Genomic DNA, 19,026 nt, shown 5'->3' on the forward strand with positions numbered 1-19,026 from the left:
GATTTGTCTCATCCCTGGAGACATGGGGTAATTTGTGATTTATTGTTTTTTGTCTTCTGGCTAAACCACATCCTTTAATGCACACGGCTATCAGACAGTTTTTGTGAGGAAACTCATTGTGAGCATGGCATAGTTCATACAAAATCTAGTTTGGATAGTAGAGTGCAGTCATAAAGGTGATCTGACAATTTGCTGTTATGTTATGTACGATAAGTTACTGCTATGAGAGGCATGGATAAGAACCATGGCCTGGTTTTTGCATTCCCACACCCCTAATAAGTACCACTGGTGAGTCAGTTTTTATCTAGCTCACTCTGCTTTTAGGATGAAACATTTTCTTTTCTTCCTGCCAGAAATAAGAAATATTCATTCTTGTGTATGCATTATCAAATTCATCATAGCTTGATAGCCACTGCTGGAAAAAATAATACGTATTTCATTCATCATCTACAGCAAAATGATTGTTAATTACACAACAATTTGGTCGGTGAAAAGGTCTAACTTTTCTCAAGTCATTAGTAGTAGAAAAACTTGACATGCACCCCATCAGTTGTGACGCAGACTACACAAGGTCAATAAACCACCTTTCTGCCTTTTTATCAATGATCAGTAGACCTATAGTAGAAAACAAATCTCATCCATCTAAATAAATGTGCTGATGCTTCTTTCAAAACTTTTAACATTTGCATATGTGTATATATTTACATGATTATGTTTTGTAACAGGTGATGAAATAATGAATAATTGTTCCCTGTTGTAGAATCGGTATATTTCTATGACAAATCACTCACCAAATAAAAATTATGATTCAACTTATTTGAGAAATTATTCAGAACAAGATTGAAAACTTGAGCAAAGCTTGCTCCACAACCAACACATTTTTGATACTACAGTTGTCAAACCATGATAACTGTGTTCACCAGTAAATATACAACTAAGCATGGGTAGAACATAGTAGGGTAGATTATGTCAGGACAGGGATAAATGTGGAAATATTACAAGGTTTTACTGATACACAATTGGATTTGTTCTAAATTTCTGAGGTCATTTCTAACTCTTCTTGATAAGCTCTTTGTAAGGTTCTGTATAGTACGTTGATTAGTATGGTGTAACTTTCAATGATTGTTCATGTATGTGAATCCCATATCACAGCAGCTGCAAGGATGTTTGGAAGCTCATATTTTCTTCTTCAGGATTTTGTTGACAGTCTGATTTGTCCGGAGGGAAATAATCAGCCAAATGTTGCCCATTGTCCTGTTTACTGTCCTTCTCTGGACGTAGCCATTTCTTACCCACCAAAGATTGAGCAGAATGATTACTCCTTGTCGGCAAACAGGACAGTCCCAAGGCCATTCATGACCTTGTGTGTCTGATCACCGTCAGAAGCCTGATGAAAGTAGTGGGGGTTGCGTAAACGATCCTAGAGCTTTTTTATTCCTGCAATTACTGTGTGAGGATGCACCATATGCTCGGGAGAAGACGACGACTCATTGAATTTCCCAGTCTCTCTCAGGAAGTTGTGTGACTAGAGCAATCTTTCGCAGAGACAGCGTGCTTTCCAGGAAAACGTGATGTACACTTGATTAGTCGAGAAGATATAATAGTACATCTTGCTGCTTCTAGTGATTCTTAGATTAAAGAAGGTTTCTGCAATATCATTCAATCATCCATTAAGGTACTAATCCATTGTGGCAGAACTGTAGAATTATTCCATATCCTTCCCGCGGAACTTGTTTTTCCCGTGTGTCTGTCGCTCTTGGCAGTTTCTCTTTTTACGGTAATTGTGACATTTGTGAAGATTTCCCCAAAACAGATTCTACTTTTAGTGCAAGTGCATGTTTGCTAATTGCAATTTTGCATTGATTTTCTGATTACTCTGTATAAGCAAGACAACATACACATCAAATTCATTGCAATATTTCAAGTGTGACAAGTAATAAATTACAAAAGTTATGACAACCTATGTTTTGTAGTCTGAAAGGTATGAATAATTCCTAGTAATGGCTGTTTGTGCACTCAGTACTATGCAATTATGTACTAGGAAGACTTGTTATGACAAAGAAAATCATGCTGGTTGTGTAATGACATCACTGTAAGAGATACAACTTTCTTTTGTATCCTTATTTTCAGTCTACCTCCAGAGCACGCCACCGGTGTCCTTCAAAGATTTTTTCCTGGTGGTCAGCAGGGAAGATGCCCCCAGTGAAGCAGCTGGAGATCTTGGGGTGAGTTGATAAAGATTTTTTTTTTTTGGTCAAACTTCTGTATTAATATTAAGCGATAAACCTGTAGGTATCAGAACCTCACAGCGTGATGTTTCTTTGGGCTTGTAGTGTGACATCTGCTAAATTGAATGGATTTTTGAAAAGGGAATAGTAGCACAATATCATGTAAAAGGTTGGCCATGTTCAACTGCATTCTTTTCACCTGTTAACAAGGCCGCAAGGCAAGTTTGATTAAGAAAAATATTCTGGCAGCTCTGCTTCAAGTACTGTTCTGCAGGACTGCATGTTAGTAAAATGTGGGGAGCTTGCATGAAGGGATGTTGTTACCTGTAGGATACCCTCCAATTCTGCTCCATCTACCAATAGAAGTCACATTTTCTAGTTATCTTAGATATTGCCTGATTGGTGCAGATATCCTGACACTATCCTTTGGTAAATCTGTGTTAAGTAATCTCTATGATCCCATTATATCACGGGAAATTTGTCTATTAGAATGTGATGTTCATTCTCCTGCATGAATAGTCTAGCTTATATTACAGTAATTTTTTTATAGACTTGGGTAGGAATGAAATGGCTTCGTGCGTGTTACAGCTAAGAGACTGAGCCCATTAGGGATTAGTGCGGCATGTTAGATGAGATGGCAAAATGCGACTGTAGCCTAGATAAAACTATGGTGTAGATAGGAGTGATGAAATGCCCTTGTACAAAATTATGTGGGTGGCATGGACAATAAATCACACTTTGGTCTTACATTCAACATTTAAGCATGAAATATTAATAGTGATCATGTATGGTGGTGATTGTAAAAAGAAAAAAAAAGGAAAAAAATAATCTGTGTCAAACCAACTCCCCCACCACCACCCCTTGTCTCCCCCCCCCCCCCCCCCACAAAAAGAAGAAAACTACACAAATAACAAAGAACTGAGACATAATTGAAGCCTTTGAAAGCACTGCATTAGCTGCCCTCAAAATGGAAGCATTTTGCAGCTTACTCTCATGTTACCTTCATTGTGGTTACTACCAAGTTTACATCCAGTTTTTGTCCCATTCATTGCACAGAGCACAGTGTGTTGATATTGGCATTTCAATAGACCCTAAACTTCAAAGCTTTTTTATTTCTCAGTGAACACTTTTCCAAAATGTTTACATTCTTTCCATTATTTTTATAGGTTAGAAGAGTCCATTTGTACTAAGTTATACATCATTGTAAAGTTTAGAGTCTGCTCTTTGAGAATCTGCCCATAACTAGAAATCCATGTCTGGCAACTTTTTGGTGGTTTTGTGATGCAGGGTCACATAACTGCATGTATGTGAATGTACAGTGGAATACATGAAGACTGTTATCTGAATTGTTTTCTTACAAAAGTTAATGTCCGTCCATCGCCCTCTTAACATCCAATAATAGTCTAGACCTTTCACTCTTTTCTTCGTGAAATCTTGATGGTAGTAGTGGGAAATAGTTTCATATCTTCCAGAGATCATACTAGTAACAGAACAGTTGTTCACCTACATAGTCAATATCATAGGATAGCCAGGTGTATTACGTTACTTTAGAGGAGGATGGCTTTCAAAAAGCGAAACAATTCACCCTGTCATCGTTGACAGATCACCGATAGACGGACCACCCAGTACTCCCGCACCTGCAGCCATGCTGTAACCCACAGCGGTCGCGTCACCAAGTCTTCCGTTCTCGTCACGTGGACAGCCCCTCCGGCAGGCACCGGTTGCGTCAACTTCAGGTAAGAAAGAAAGGAGAGAGAGCAAGAGAGAAATGAGAGGAATATATATATATATATATATATATATATATATATATATATATATATATATATATAAGTTATATCGTCGCTGGGGTGACAAGACCTCGTATCTCAAAAATGTCAAAAAATTTTTTTTTAGCTTAATGGTCAAATAATGGGTCAAGTGATGTCTTGGCCAAATCTGTCTTACTCCAAAAATGAAGGCACCATGACATGTCAAAGAGAAGGCTTTCCCATTCACTATAGTGCTTTGGCCGCCATGTTTTTTCGCTCTCCTGAACATTTGACAATTTTGAGATACGAGGTTTTGTCACCCCAGCGACGATATATATATATATATATATATATATATATATATATATATATATATTATATTATATTAACATATTGCTTAATGGTCACAACCAGTTAGAATGTTCCTGATAATAGAATTCATCAGAGGTGCACAGACGTCTAGCCAGTTCAAAATCATTAACATTCAAATTGATTTGAAATCATAGCATATATTCATAACCTCACACTTTCTTGCTAGGAAATATTTGGAAACTTAAAAAGTTGCAAGGTCATGAGAGGCCCTGCTCTTATAGGCTTGCTAGCGTTTGATTGCGGATGATGTACCAGTGCTTGTGAGAATTGCTTTGGGGGTAATCAATTTTTGGTTTGTTTTCACTTGGGGCTACACTGAGGAATACTGTATGTTTTCACAAATGCAAATGAATAATATTCTTAAAGGGGTGACGCAACTTTTGCTCCTGCAACAATTTCTCCGTTCTTATTTTCTCCAAAGACTTAGGGTTAGGGTTAAGATTGTGAAAGGGTTTTAGGTTTAGTTTCATGCGAGGATTATGATTAGGGTTAGGGTTATATTTGTGGGTAGAATGTATGTTTGGCTTAGCATGCAGTCATTTCATGGGAGCAATTGTCGCATGAGCAAATGTCATGGGAACCTCTTAAAGGACATCATATGTATTCATTCTTTGCTAACAATTGTAAAGTGTTTATTTGGCCGCATTACATTTGTAGAAACATCTAGTTACGTGTTCAAGGGGCAAACAAGAATATTATTTGGTCCTTGTGCTCTTTATATATAATTTGATGAAAATATGACATTTGCACAGAATCAGAGCAAAACACTTACAATGCAAGGTGAAATCCAGTTTGTTACCTTTTCTGTGCTTCTGAACAAGACCTAGTCAAATACATCACACAGTTACTATTTCAAAAAAGGAGATTTGACGCATTTACTCCTGTTATAATTCTTTGTACCAAAAACTAAAAAGCTTCATTGATTTGCATCACTGAATTGCAAAAGTTGTACCTGTTTGTTGTTGGTTGTTTTTTTTTTTTGTAATCAATTATGCAGCTGTGTTGGCTGCAAGAGTGGTAGTGTAGTGCTCGTAGGAAAAGCAATATAGGACGCTATACTGGGCGCAAGGATGAAGCTTTTAATTATCTGGAATGACTTAATTACCACTTAAGCTAACCTCCTGTGCTTATTAACCATGCTCTGGAATGCACATGAGAGAGAGAAAAAAAAAAACTGGAGGATTCTAACTTGATCATGTGAAAGTAAGAAGGGTGCGCGGCAAATTCAATTAAAGTCTGAATTGCTTTTTGATCTACTTAGCTCAGATTAGATTTGGTTGAATGAGCTGGCAGACTCCCCCGAGACCATGAACCTTAAAGGTGGGATGTGGCAAGCTATTTAACCCCTCTTTCGGTTGTAACCTCAGAGGGCCATTGACACCATGTGTAAAGCGGTCACCAATCAGTTTTGACAGGGTTAGACTTCAGTCATTTTAAGGTGGAAAATTTGTTGAGATTTTTTAATCATTCTTGTATTCTTTTCTAGCACATTTTAGTGAACTTTAAGGTTGCATTCATTCCAGAAACTCCTTCAGTCTCCAAAGAGATTCATGTGCAGATGATATTTTGATGATGGAAGAACTTCATTGTGTCAAAATATGGGCCAAAAGTGCTGATGACTTTAGCAAATTCCAGTAAGAAGCAGTTTTCACTATATTCTGTAAAGTTATGCCATCATTCAGGTTCCTTGTGACAGTTACATGATGTTTTCTGACATAAAGTTACACATGACCAATCACTGAATATCTTTAGGGCAAGTCATCATACCATCCACAAGTGAGGAAACCACTGTTGCCCCTCCCCCCCCCCCCAAAAAAAAAAAAAAAAAATGTTTTTTGTAAATTTTAGTACAACTATATATTTCCTTGTAAATGTTACTCATGAAATCTGAACTGCAACTTTACAGACAGCATGATTTATGATTTAATTCAGTGTCTTAAATCTTTAATAAAGTATTTTTATCAATGAAGTTGCCATTGTGCCTCTTGAGTAGTAACAATTATAGGCTAGGACAATTAATACGACAATTCAGAAGTATTTTATTTAGCAATAATGTCTCTTAAAAAGGTGCTTCTATAAGTTCAGTAATTAAACGACCAAAATAGGTAAAAAGAAAGTCACCTTTTTCTGCTGAACAAGTGTCTGGAACTTGTAGATAGTTTCTTTCTGCAGAAATGCTGCTTTTTTATTTTCTTAATTTTTTTTAAAAGTTGTATGGCATCATTAAACAGCAATCAATAAATTTGTGAAATTTCTCCGTACTAGAGATATTAGATTTCAAAATGCTGGCACACTGTTGGTGTAAATTAGCATTAAAAGAGTTGATGCAGTGTGTCTTACGCTGCCCAATTTAGTACTGTGTAACAATATTGAGATTTCTGCACACTATCCAAAATCTAACCTGTACCTTGCAAATGATATGGGTGGGGCCTTCAGTAGAAACATTGGTTACTACAAGTAGCCACCAATGAGTCATCAAACATTCATTGTAACCACGCCCTTTTTATGTCCATAACGTAACATTATTTTGATGGATAAAGGCTTAATTGTATCGTGGGGAAACTGTGATGATATCTTGACTGTTATGACTTGTTTTACATGGTTGCTAAGGAAGCAAGATCATTGTACAGCAAGTTACTGCGGGACTGACTGATTAAGTCCCCTCCAAAAGTCTAGGCTATGAGAATAAATTGCCCTACCTAGGGGCTCAACCACTGCAGCCAGGGGATTTGAACCATACACATCATATTGACAGTCCATTGTCTTATCCACTAAGCTGCAAGAGCTGCTTTATAGAAGGAAATACTGAAAATGTTTTTCTCTATCATACAGTGCACTCCCGTTATAACAAACACGGTTATAATGAATTTTTATTACAATGAAGCAAGAATTCAGGGCCCCAAATTATCATCTATATATCTTTATAGAGTTGGTCCTATACTGTTTGACTATAACAAAATTTCTCTATGACAAAAGAAAACTGCTACTCTTAAGGACTTTTTTAATGATATGACGTGCCTTATCCTTCGGCAAGTGCGCTGAATAGCAGGGTTTACCAGGAAAGGCTTTGGTACAATGTGACAATTTAACTGAATCAGTCACAGTCTTGTAAACCATGTCCACAAACAGCATGTGTATCAATCCTATAGACATTTAGTCTCATAGAGCTGTAGAAGTCGTGGGTAACATGAAGCCACACTGTAAAAAGAGCGTTCTGTTGCCACTACTCTGAGACTTTCGACGTTCTTCGCCGTTCGTCTTGAAAGGCACGTCTTCCTTCTTAGTGTTTTCCCTGCCAAGAAAGTAGTCAATATTTCTCACATGGAATTTACCACCTGCAAGAGAAGGTCAGGGGTAGTTTTTTTTTTTCTTTTTTTTTTTCCCCTTCCCCAAAGCAATTTAATTCTGTTAACGGCTTCTCTGGAGTAAGCTACTTACGAGCTAATCTCATTTGACAGCCTAGCAAACAGTGCCGCATATTCAGGGATGCGCTAGCCAGCCAGTCAAGTCACCTGCGCGGGATCTAGCTGGTATCGCTGAATGTGTCTGGCCCCCGCGGATGAATGGGAGTCATTCGTGACTGTTCAAAATAGGAAATGTGCACTACAGCACACACATTCAAACAAACAAAAAACTGGCATTCACAAACACAGATACATTTTCTCGGCAGATACAGTTTCTCGGCAGAATCCATGAAGGACAGTCATCACAGTCACCAGCATATAGCCAAATAAACATAAGGTACTTACAGGTGTAGTTGGTTTAAACCTTATCTGCAAATTCATCAAAGCAAGAGAATGATATGATATGTAATGATAATATGTATGCATGTTTATATATGTATACTGTAAAACAAGATATTTTTACGGCATGAAATTTTCGTGAATTGGAGTCTACGGCTTTTTTTGCAGCATGAACATTTTGCAAGTTGCCTCTGACATTCAATGCATATATAGTGTAGACGAGAACTTTTGTGTGCATTTTAGTTTTGCGAATCTTGGCTCTCGAGAAATTTGCGAAATAAAAATGCATGTGGACATTAATTGTTTTACAGTATTCATAGGGCCTCAGTTGTCTTATTTCTTTTAAAAAAAGGATGTACACCACTTACAACAAATTCTTTCTTTAAATAATGTTACTCTGGAGGAACAAGTAAAAATAGAAATTCTTTGTCTTTACTGTAAGTTGGGTTTCCAAATGTTCAAAATAGTGATTGATGCAAGCAAAAAATTAGCATATATAGGGTGTGATTAAACTGCACCAATATTTATACTAAACTTGAACAAATTGTGCAATACCGCATAAAGAATGTATGAGCATGTGACTTTCATTTTTTTTTTAGTACTTGAATAGTCAGAAGAGATACAGAAATGTTGCAGAAAATAAAAATTATCCCCACAGGAAATGTGGTGATCAAGAAAGCACAATTTCCTTGTGTATTGGGAACACAACCTGAGTTAAAAGAAAAAAAAAATTATAGTACAGCAGAGGCTCAAGGAAAGTTGGCTACAAAAGATGACTAGTAGAACAGTTAGGTTAATCTAAATTCAGTCTTTGAACACACTTTGATTTGAATGATACCTTTATGCAAGAAATACCACTTTTATCACAGTTGTGTCTGTCAGGTGTAGTAGTTACAGTCTAAAAATTTTCCACTCCTTATTTCATTTTACCACAATGTTGATCGCATCTCCCTTTCTGTTTTGCTTGATCATAAAAGAGAAAGAAATTTGAGAAAATTCTCCTTGTTGGAGAGAAATCTCATGCACTTCTTGTTCTCCTGTGCCCCAAATAGGGTAAATTCTTCCTGTCTGACTATTCTAAACTCCTTTAATTCAATTCAAGGGCAGTACAGGTATGTGAACACATAATTAAAGAAACTTCTTCGAGCTGAAACTCACAAATACATCGGCAAAAAAAAAAGAGAAAAGAAAATATAGGAATCCACATCGAATACATCTGTTTGCAGCTATTTTTAAAACCCCCTTAACAGAGGATTTGATCACAACTGACAGATACTAGGTGCAGTGACGTATATTCGTCATCGGAATATGACAGTGTTTTTCAAATGCAGCTCATCAGAATGACGGGGTGAGAGCCGTTCCAGAGTCTCATCAACCGGTTTCTCACTGATGCCTGTTGATGGCTAAAGTGCATGGAACTAAAGTTTGCCTAGTCTCGCAGCTGCAGACTCCGATGCGGTCCCTTTTCTTCAAAATGTCAGAGATTTGTCGGTAAAAGTAATTGCTTTGTGGAACGCTGCCTGGGCTGTGTTTGTCAGCTCTTGGCCTGTTTTGAGCTCAAGTTACAGATTATTCAAACAAAACTGCAGATCTGAGTGATGGACAGTTTCATCTCCAAAATACAGGCCAAAGTTTTTGACACATTATCTAAAAAGCAAACAAACAAACAAACAAACACAGAAGACATCAGCAAGTGTAAGAGCTATGTCTGTAGAATGATGACATTTTAGGCTTGACAGTGGCAGTTGATCATTTCAAAAGTCCAGAAAAGTTGTTTTAGCACAGCTGTACGATTTTTAGTAGAACCTGTGTCTTTTGGCACAAGATGCTGCAACAGTGTGCTTGTTGAAACATGTGTCAGATAGTGATACGGTGGTATAATCTCAAGTTTGAATAAGTGATTTGATCTGTGGAGTCTTAAAGGCAGAAATTTGATATCAAGATTTACAAAAAAAGCCCCTCATGTAATTAAAAGAAATAAAATCCACATTCTTTGGGAAGTAGATCAGGAATTACTAGTACTGTATATTCTCTTATATTTCCCAAATTAGGACTTCTTTGCAAGTGGTTAAATTTGTGATTGAGAACAACATTGATGAAAAGACAAAGAGGCATTATTCCCATTTCAAGAGAAAGTTATCAATTTCCCACCTTTGAGGTGATATGTAACACATTTGCATTATGTGAGGCAATATTTTCAAAAATTGTTCAATTTGTAAATATCAGTACAATTGCTTGAAAATGAAAATGCTGCAAAATATACCTCTGTATGGTAATGTTCCTGATGTTGGTTATTTATATTTCGGTTGCACTCTCCTTCTTCCATGCCCCAGATAATAACCCAAATCACCTTGTCCGAGCTGTCAAAAAGTACCCCCCCCCCACTCCTCCCCAGTTCTGCTTACGTTAAATGCCAGTAAAGACACACAACTACCTGCTAAAATTCATAGTTCATGTACATTTAAGAGGAGGCACCATTTCATCTTAGATGCAGAAAGCGACTTGACAAGAGCTCTTTGCCTGGAGTGGACAGAGGATCAAATGTTATTGATGTAATTTTTGTGTGGCTTGGATGCCATATCGTAGTGATCACATGATGGATAAGCGAGGCACAGTTGGACATGGGTGGTTATCGTGCACTTCGGATCAAATTAGCGGACCCGATATCATCGATGAGAGATTTGTGGGGCATCCACGTACTCTGGGGGTAGTTGCATTTCGGAGTGCAATCCCTCATCCGTGCAGATGCGCTCTGAGGACTGAAACCCCCAGCGATGATTGGAAAATGATTGCCAGTAAAATGACGGAAAGAAGAGAAACGGCAAAGATGAGAGCAGTATGGGAAGAAGGTGGGGGGGGGGGTACGTAGATGGTTGGCACAGATGCAGCCAAACCTGAGCAGGAGAAAGAGCAACAGTGGAGGCCAACTTTGTGTTATTAATTTGGGGATTTATGTCAATATAGGCAGGGTTTTTTTTTTTTTAATGCAGTATTATACTGGTCTGCGGGCCTATTAATGCCAAGTTTGCATGAAACACTGGTTGCTTGCATCAGTGTGCTCAGCTAAATGTCACAATTGATGCTCGAAAACTGCTGAGTTCAGAGGAAATCTAGAATATTTTGCTAGATTGGTCCAAAGTTTTGAAGTTTATACAGTTTGCATTGTAAAGATTAACAGAGAATGCCCACAGTGTTAGATTTCATACAATCGATCAGAAGGCTGCTATTTAACTCATCAAGTCCCACAAACCAAATATATGTGGTTAATTGCTGACTTTTTATTGTAACTGTTAATATTCATTGCTAGTGTTTCATAAGGTAACCATATAGATTTCATAGCATTCATAGAAATGATTCTTTGTGTCCATTAGTTCCAGGACTTTCAAACCTCTTAATTTATTCATACTTGATTATTAAATTGGCAACATATTACATATGATTAGAGTCACTATTTCTCTCATCTACATTTCAAATTGTGTGTTTTTCTCCAAATTTAGAGGAGATTTGGCTACCAGTTTCATCTAATCCTACACTTTTTAAAAGGTGTACAGTGAAATTCAGATATAATCTTTATATATATATATATATATATATATATATATATATATATATATATATTGCTGACAACAAGATATTTTCTGCAGAATTGATGTTTTTCTTGGAGTAAGAAGCATCAGAAAGTATCATCCACACTCCTTTCAGTGATCTATAGTGTTGTAGTAAACCCATCTAAAAATAAAATTGTATACTTTGTTCATCAGACATTATATATATACATCTGAGATACTTGTTGAGCATTTGGTTGTGTGTATTGACCAGTTAGTGCACAGCCTGAACATTTCTTGTTTGAAAACATATAAATTGATTTTTCATTATTCATCTCTTACAAGAAAATTTTCTTTTATTTCTGGTAGTTGCAACCAGTATATGATTCATTAAAAAAGAGAGAGAGAGAGAGAGAAAATCATAGCAGTTTGCGTGAAAATCTTGCTATTTTTTCCCCATTTTCTTGCCCAAGTTTTGATCAGCACATGTGTTTTCCATGTAACATGATGATTGTGAAATAAAGACTGTAAAATGAGTTTTGCATTTTTTAATTTTATGTTTGTCATGGCCATGCCTCATTCAAAATTTATTCTGTTTGGCTGGGTGTGAAGGTGTCAACTGGATCAGAACAAAATGTCACTTAACCCCTTTTAGTGTGAAAGGATAGAAGCTTAATGGCCATTTAAGCCTCGTGTTATGAGATTTGAGCAGTAAAAATGAACCCGCTCCTGACGTTAATGTCTTAATGGCATCACATCATTGCTATAAGGCAAGAAAAACAGGGTAATTCTGGAATCTTAGAGATACATGTAGATAGATAAAAGAAAAAAAAATCCTCAAATTCATGGGAGGAGGTGAGCTAGATTTTGCCAGATGCTCTTGTGTTCTATTTTGTTGTGTGTGTGTGTGTGTTTTGTTTTGTTTTGTTTCATTTTTGTTTTTATTTTTGTTTTTGTTTTTGTTTTGTTTTGGGTTGTTTTTTTTTTTTGGGGGGGGGCTTTTTTTTGTTTCAGTGTGATCACATGTGGTATATGAGGAGGTGTATTTGTTTATTGGGGGCATTCATCAATAATTCAATTGGTTTTGAATCAGCAGCAATCAGAAGAAAATTCATGGATGATTCTGAGCATCTCACCACAAGAGTTGTCTAAATCTTCTTTTTTTTAAAAGATTTTCTATAATAATCAAAATATGCAGTGTCAGTGGGACAATTAGAATGTTTTGATACTTAGAATCTGTTCTGCTAGAACCCTCACCATAAAGAGATAATTATATCAATGTGTAGAATGCAAGAGAGAGAGAGAGAGAGAGAGAGAGATACAATGCAAAATAATTATACCATGAAAAGCATGAGAAAACCAGCAAAGTCAGCATTAGCCGTTTTCACTTTCCATGTGTCATTGAGCTAACACACCCCTGGAAATATCTATATGATATTCATTGACATCATATTAGCAGTGGTTTTTCATCTGCAACAAGAGTATCTGATGCTTTTATATATGACATTTAAATGTGCCTCTTGATAAAATTTTACTGATTTCGGATATCCGCGCTGGACTCGTCTTTTTTTTCCAGAGGCCTTGTTTACATAATAAATTTTCCTTATTGGCTCAATATCGCACTTGCACAAGAGTGACTCATCTATTCTGAGCAATAAAATATGGAGAGGAAAATGGTCTTTCGACAGCAAAATGAAGATGTAATGGAGTGGAGATTTATGGGAGTGTGTTTCGGGGAGGGTCACATGAAGAAAAGCAAAAATGAGATGTTCTGTCCCTCTGAAAAACAAAATGGCTCCCCAGGGTTTTACTGCAGTCAGGCGCGAGACCATGACATGGTGACAAAGGAGCAAGTAAACGGCAGGTCGAAAAGTTTGCAGTGTGGGACAACTTTATTTGTCAGTCAGTCGGATGATGAGTGGAGGAATGCGCGATTAATATTCTTGTCAGTCGTCTTGCTTTCCCCGCGTCTGCGGCCGTGCCGAGCGCTCGCCAACCACCATAGTGTGCAAATACGCTCAAGATGTTTGGGGTGGCAAGGGAGGGAGCTTGGGCAAAGCACGGTCGTTGGCCTCCGTGTCATTGTAGGGGGAGAGGATTCAATACGAGGAAAATACTGCCTAATCTAATTTGGCAATTGCGTCGTAGATTTGATGTGTGAAGCATATATATAGAGCCTTTATCCCTCTCTTCCTTTATATTCATATAGTCATATACAATCTACCCGCTCTCTTAACTATATTTCCTCTTGTTGTATTTTAACTTTATAAAAATCTCTCACCTCCCCATGGGTGTTTCACTGATTGAGTCACTCTGTAATTTTTCTCTGCAGGTCTCTCTCTCTCTCTCTCTCTCTTTGTATGAATATAATTATATTCATTATATGTTTATCCTATAACAAATTCCCTCTTTCCTCATAATATTGCCAAACTTTTCCTGGTATATGTTTTCACCTTCCCATTTTTTTTTCAATCTCTCTCTATTCTCTATATTTTTGTGGAGTCTATATATTGATTTCTTGTGTTTATTGTACAAAATTTTTTATGTTACACTTTGCATACTTTGTGACTTTTTCACTTTTCTTTTTTTTTTTGCGTTCGTATGTAATTATTATGGCTTTTTTTTTTGTATTTCTCTTCATTGTATGATTTCTATGTTTTTGTTATCATTTCACGGCCTTGCTGAAAAACAGCTTTTAGCTGATAGCAAGCTTTTTACCGTGGTAAAATAAATAAACTCAAACTCAAACTCAAACTCCCTCCACTCTCTATCTCTCCCTGTCTGTCTCTTCCTGCACACACATACACACAGACGCACACACACATACGTATGATACATATTTGTTCGTATATTTGTATATGTCTAAATATCTTTCCTCCTTTGCATCAGGATTTCGCAGAACAAACATTCCCATGTTTGTTTGTTTGATTGATTCCTGCTAAAGTCATTGTCCCCTAAAAGGACACACCGGATAGCCTTGGTTTTATACCAAGGGTATTGACCCAGACAAAGAACAGTTGTGTCATTTGCTCTCACCCTTTATTAATAAACCCAACTGTATCCACTGTCATAAATGCAGACAGTCAGAAGTGGAAGAAAAGGCACGTTAGAAATCTTGATATTACACAAGTTATGGTATCATACATTCACTTTCCGTGAGCAGCTTTCAAACTCAAAACTGATGCGTTGTCATAGCATTGGTTTGTGTGCTCAAATCAGCATGAGATGTGAACTTAATGTCTTGTTCTTTTTTTTATTTGTTTGCGGGAGAGGGGCATTTAAAAAATGAAAGGCAAAAAGGAGTTTGGGATTTTCAAAATTGTCTGTCACCTATTACTATATATTGAATTTGTATGTATTCACCATTTATATGTAGAACTTTGCTTTATATAACAAATTTCTGAAATTTCCCCCTTTTTTGCAAGCATGAAACTTTCACAAATTTTGCAGGGAGGAAAGATTCGCAAAAATGAAATACATGTGAAGGTTTGGGTATTTTTCTATACACAATGAAAATTTCATCCCCTGAAAAAGACCTTCAGTTCCAATTTGCAAAAGTTTCATGCTGTGAATGTTTCTAGTTTTTGTCCCCGCCGAACGAGTTCGAGCAGGGGACTATGAAACGGGCTCCGTACGTGTGTTTGTCCGTGTGTCCGTCCGTCTGTCCGTCCGTCCGTCCGTCTGTGCGTCCGTCTGTGCGTCCGTGTGTGATCAAAATGTTCAATTTGCTACTTCTCTGTCATTTATGAGCCAATTTTGATTCTGTTTGCTTTATATGATAGCACTACATGGGAGCTTTGAAACTTCTACACAGAATTTCAGTTGTGACCTTTGACCTTGACCTTTGACCAATATTGTACATTTTGCTTCAAAATGCTACTCTTTTGCCATTTCTAACCCGATTTCGATTCTCTTTGCTTTATGTGATGGCACTAGGTGAGGGCTTCAAAACTTCTACACAGAATTTTGACCTTTGACTTCTTTGACCTTTGACCTTGATTTTTGACCTATATTGTACATTGGCTACAAAATGCTACTCCTTCGCCATTTCTAACCCGATTTCGATTCCGTTTGCTTTATGTGATGGCACTAGGTGAGGGCTTCAAAACTTCTACACAGAATTTTGACCTTTGACCTTTGACCTTTATTTTTGACCTGCATTGTACATTTTGCTACAAAATGCTACTCCTTTGCCATTTCTAACCCGATTTCACTTCCGTTTGCTTTATGTGATGGCACTAGGTGAGGGCTTCAAAACTTCTACACAGAATTTTGACCCTTGACTTCTTTGACCTTTGACCTTGATTTTTGACCTGTACTGTACATTGGCTACAAAATGCTACTCCTTTGCCCTTTCTAACCCGATTTCGATTCCATTTTCTTTATGTGATGGCACTAGGTGAGGGCTTCAAAACTTCTACACAGAATTTTGACCTTTGACTTCTTTGACCTTTGACCTTGATTTTTGACCTATATTGTACATTGGCTACAAAATGCTACTCCTTCGCCATTTCTAACCCGATTTTGATTCCGTTTACTTTTTGTGATGGCACTAGGTGAGGGCTTCAAAACTTCTACACAGAATTTTGACCTTTGACTTCTTTGACCTTTGACCTTGATTTTTTACCGATTTTGTACATTTTGCTACTAAATGCTACTTCCGGCGGGGACATATTTTACGCACCGCGTAATTTCAACTTTTCCTTGTATAGTATGCAAATTAGGTGAGATTTGTTTGTTTGTTTGTTTGTTTGTTTGTTTCATTTCCCATCTGAGAAGATGGCTGGATAGCCCAGCTGCAGTAGATAGTCTTCCATGGGTCCAGTAGGATGGAAGGCGGGACCACTTCACCAGGTTTAACAACCAGCTCTTTGTGATGAATAAACGAAGCGGGATCTTTTACATGCACGAGTTGCGACTCTCTCACACACGGGACCTCCATTTTATGTCCTATCTGAGGAACATAAATGATGATGTCACCCTCTCAAGTCCTCTGTTTGTTTGTGCTAGAAAAAAAGAAGTGAAAAGAGTTTTTTTTTTTTTTTAATCAATAAATCAGCAACTACAACCCTTTCTACGCAAGTTTTGATGAAACTTTCACCGTTTGCATGTTATTCATTTAGAGCCTCGAGTGGAATTGCTCTTGAACAGTGAAACTTCTGCCCCCAAGGATATGCTGGTTTCCACCTCGGATTTGAATGGCTCTGAAGAATAATCAGTCTTAATAGGTCTCTTCTGGATAATGACACTTAAGGCTCTGTCAAATAGAACAACAGATAATTATTTAAAAGAAAATTATGGCCACAGTGCACAGTGCTGTGCCAGAATGTCTGTGTTAAATGGAGCATGCAGTATTATCCTTCTTTTTTTACAGCCAGTATTTTCTTTTTCAATCTCTGCTCATTGAAGAGGAGAGTTCTGTGTGGCATATGTAAGCAGGAGCTTTGCATTTCTTTCATTTAGAAAGAGAGAAAAAAAAATGTCATGGTGCCCATTACTGGGGGCTGAAATAAAGGGAAAGTGTTTCTTTACTTCAGGTACAGTACATTTGTCAATCAATACTCTGTGGAGTGGGCATCATGTCTTGTGTTACATTGGCATGTGGCACCATCTTGTAAGCAGCATCCTTCTCCTATGTATCATTCCGTCTGTCTATCTGATTGTCTGCCCAGTTTCATCCCTTTCTATTTCTCTATTTTTTTTTTTTTTTTTTTGGGGGGGGGGGGGGGGGTAGGAGAGGGAGGGGGATAGACTTACCGGTAAAGTAACAGAGATCTCTGATCAATGAGATGCCAATGCTGAAAGTGCAATCTGAGAGTCTAAAATTCAGTGCATGATACTCCGATCCCTGTGGGTTGGATACTTCTCGCTTCCGCTCGCTTTCGGCCCAATCACTGCAGCTTCTTTCATATAAACCTCTGTGGTATTGGTAGAGGTGGGATGGAGGCAAAAGGGGAAGGGGGGGGGGAAGGGGGTCCCTTGTGAAGAAAGGGGCAGTGTGGAGTTGGCAGGTGCAGTGATTAGGAACAGGGCTTCCTTGAAAAGCAGGTCTGCTGGCTGTCAGCAGAACTGAACGGAATGTCCCTGTTAAAAGATGTTGTGAATAAATAAATAAATAAAAATAGGAAAGGGTACCATAGGATGCCCATGTATCGTAGAGGTTAACACCTATGTCTAACAAGGAACGTAAGTGATAAAAGCTACCTGACGAAGTGCCTCTATGATGCTATGAAGCAATATCTCTCTCTCTCATCCAAACATAATGTCATCAGCCTGTTGGTAGATGCCCTGAAGCTCAAAGAACTTTTGTGATACTATTTTATTGTTGGTACACACTGAAAATGAAAGATCCACTTTCCTGCCATAGTTATAGGGAGGGGAGGGGGTGCCACAGAAAATATGATAGCAAGCTTAAGGAGGGGGTGTAAGAAACAAGAAGTTGACCCAAACTTTTAAAGTCAAACCATGCATTTTTATGGACATCAAGTTCGTAAAATATCTTCTTACACTGTATTTTCACTTTTGATTTACAGCCATTCATCATGAGATGAAGTCAGTTTTGATAGTATCATCATAAGAGATAATTGCCCAAGAAGTTTATTGCTGGCAGCACCAATTTACGGCCTCTTCCTAGCTGTAACTTCTGCTGAGAGTGATTTATGGTTGTCTTGTACAGAATCTTTCCTTTGGTATTTACTCTAAATGTATGCATGCAACAAGAGGTCATAGTTTGCCATGTTAAAATCATGTCTCGATCATGAGGGAAGATTAAGGGGAATGGCACTCATGCATCCATAGCTTCTGAAAATGACCCCACTGAGGATTGCATGGAACCCTGTTGGAAATTTGTTCACCCCTACCCCCCCCCCTTCCAAACAACAACAACAACAACAAATACTTAGTTCTCCTAAAACTTTCAACAGATTGTTCTTTTGAGACAATATTCATGGCATGAGGATAGATGGAATAATTTTGCTTGTGAGAGTGTTGATGGAGAAGACTTGATATGAAAATTTGTTTGCGCTGGGAAATTTATTGTAGCAAAGGGCTTGTGATATGTTTGTGGTGCCAGGGCACTGCATGCATTAGTCACCAACCATTTAATTGTTCTTTGTTGATAAATATCATACCTAGTAGACATGACAATAAAGAATTTCTGTGGTTTTTTTCTGAGAAATCATCTTCTAAAGATACAGTCTAACCTCTCCTATCCGGACAAGTCGGTACCGCCGATAATCCAGATTTGGCCGGATATGGCATCCTCAATGTGTAATAGACGCATCAGCTGCCGAACAAACGATTGCCTGTACCATTCCCTTATAATAAAAAGTTTTCCGTCCCATTTTCATACAGTGATTTTGGGGGTAATGAATGTCTGAATACATGT

The 19,026-nt window shown here is 37.7% G+C and overlaps 1 protein-coding gene across 1 annotated transcript in view; it reads left to right on the plus strand.

The window, feature by feature from the left end:
• LOC140228905 (spondin-1-like) overlaps window positions 1-19,026 on the plus strand; it is an 84,750-nt gene that overhangs the window by 43,163 nt on the left and 22,561 nt on the right. The window contains exons 2-3 of the mRNA XM_072309174.1: window positions 2,131-2,225; window positions 3,831-3,964. Coding sequence (XP_072165275.1) covers window positions 2,131-2,225; window positions 3,831-3,964 — 229 coding nt within the window. The remainder of the gene's footprint in view (window positions 1-2,130; window positions 2,226-3,830; window positions 3,965-19,026) is intronic.

The sequence above is a fragment of the Diadema setosum genome, chromosome 5 (genome assembly GCF_964275005.1).
Source record: "Diadema setosum chromosome 5, eeDiaSeto1, whole genome shotgun sequence".
NCBI classification, from domain to species: Eukaryota; Metazoa; Echinodermata; class Echinoidea; order Diadematoida; family Diadematidae; genus Diadema; species Diadema setosum.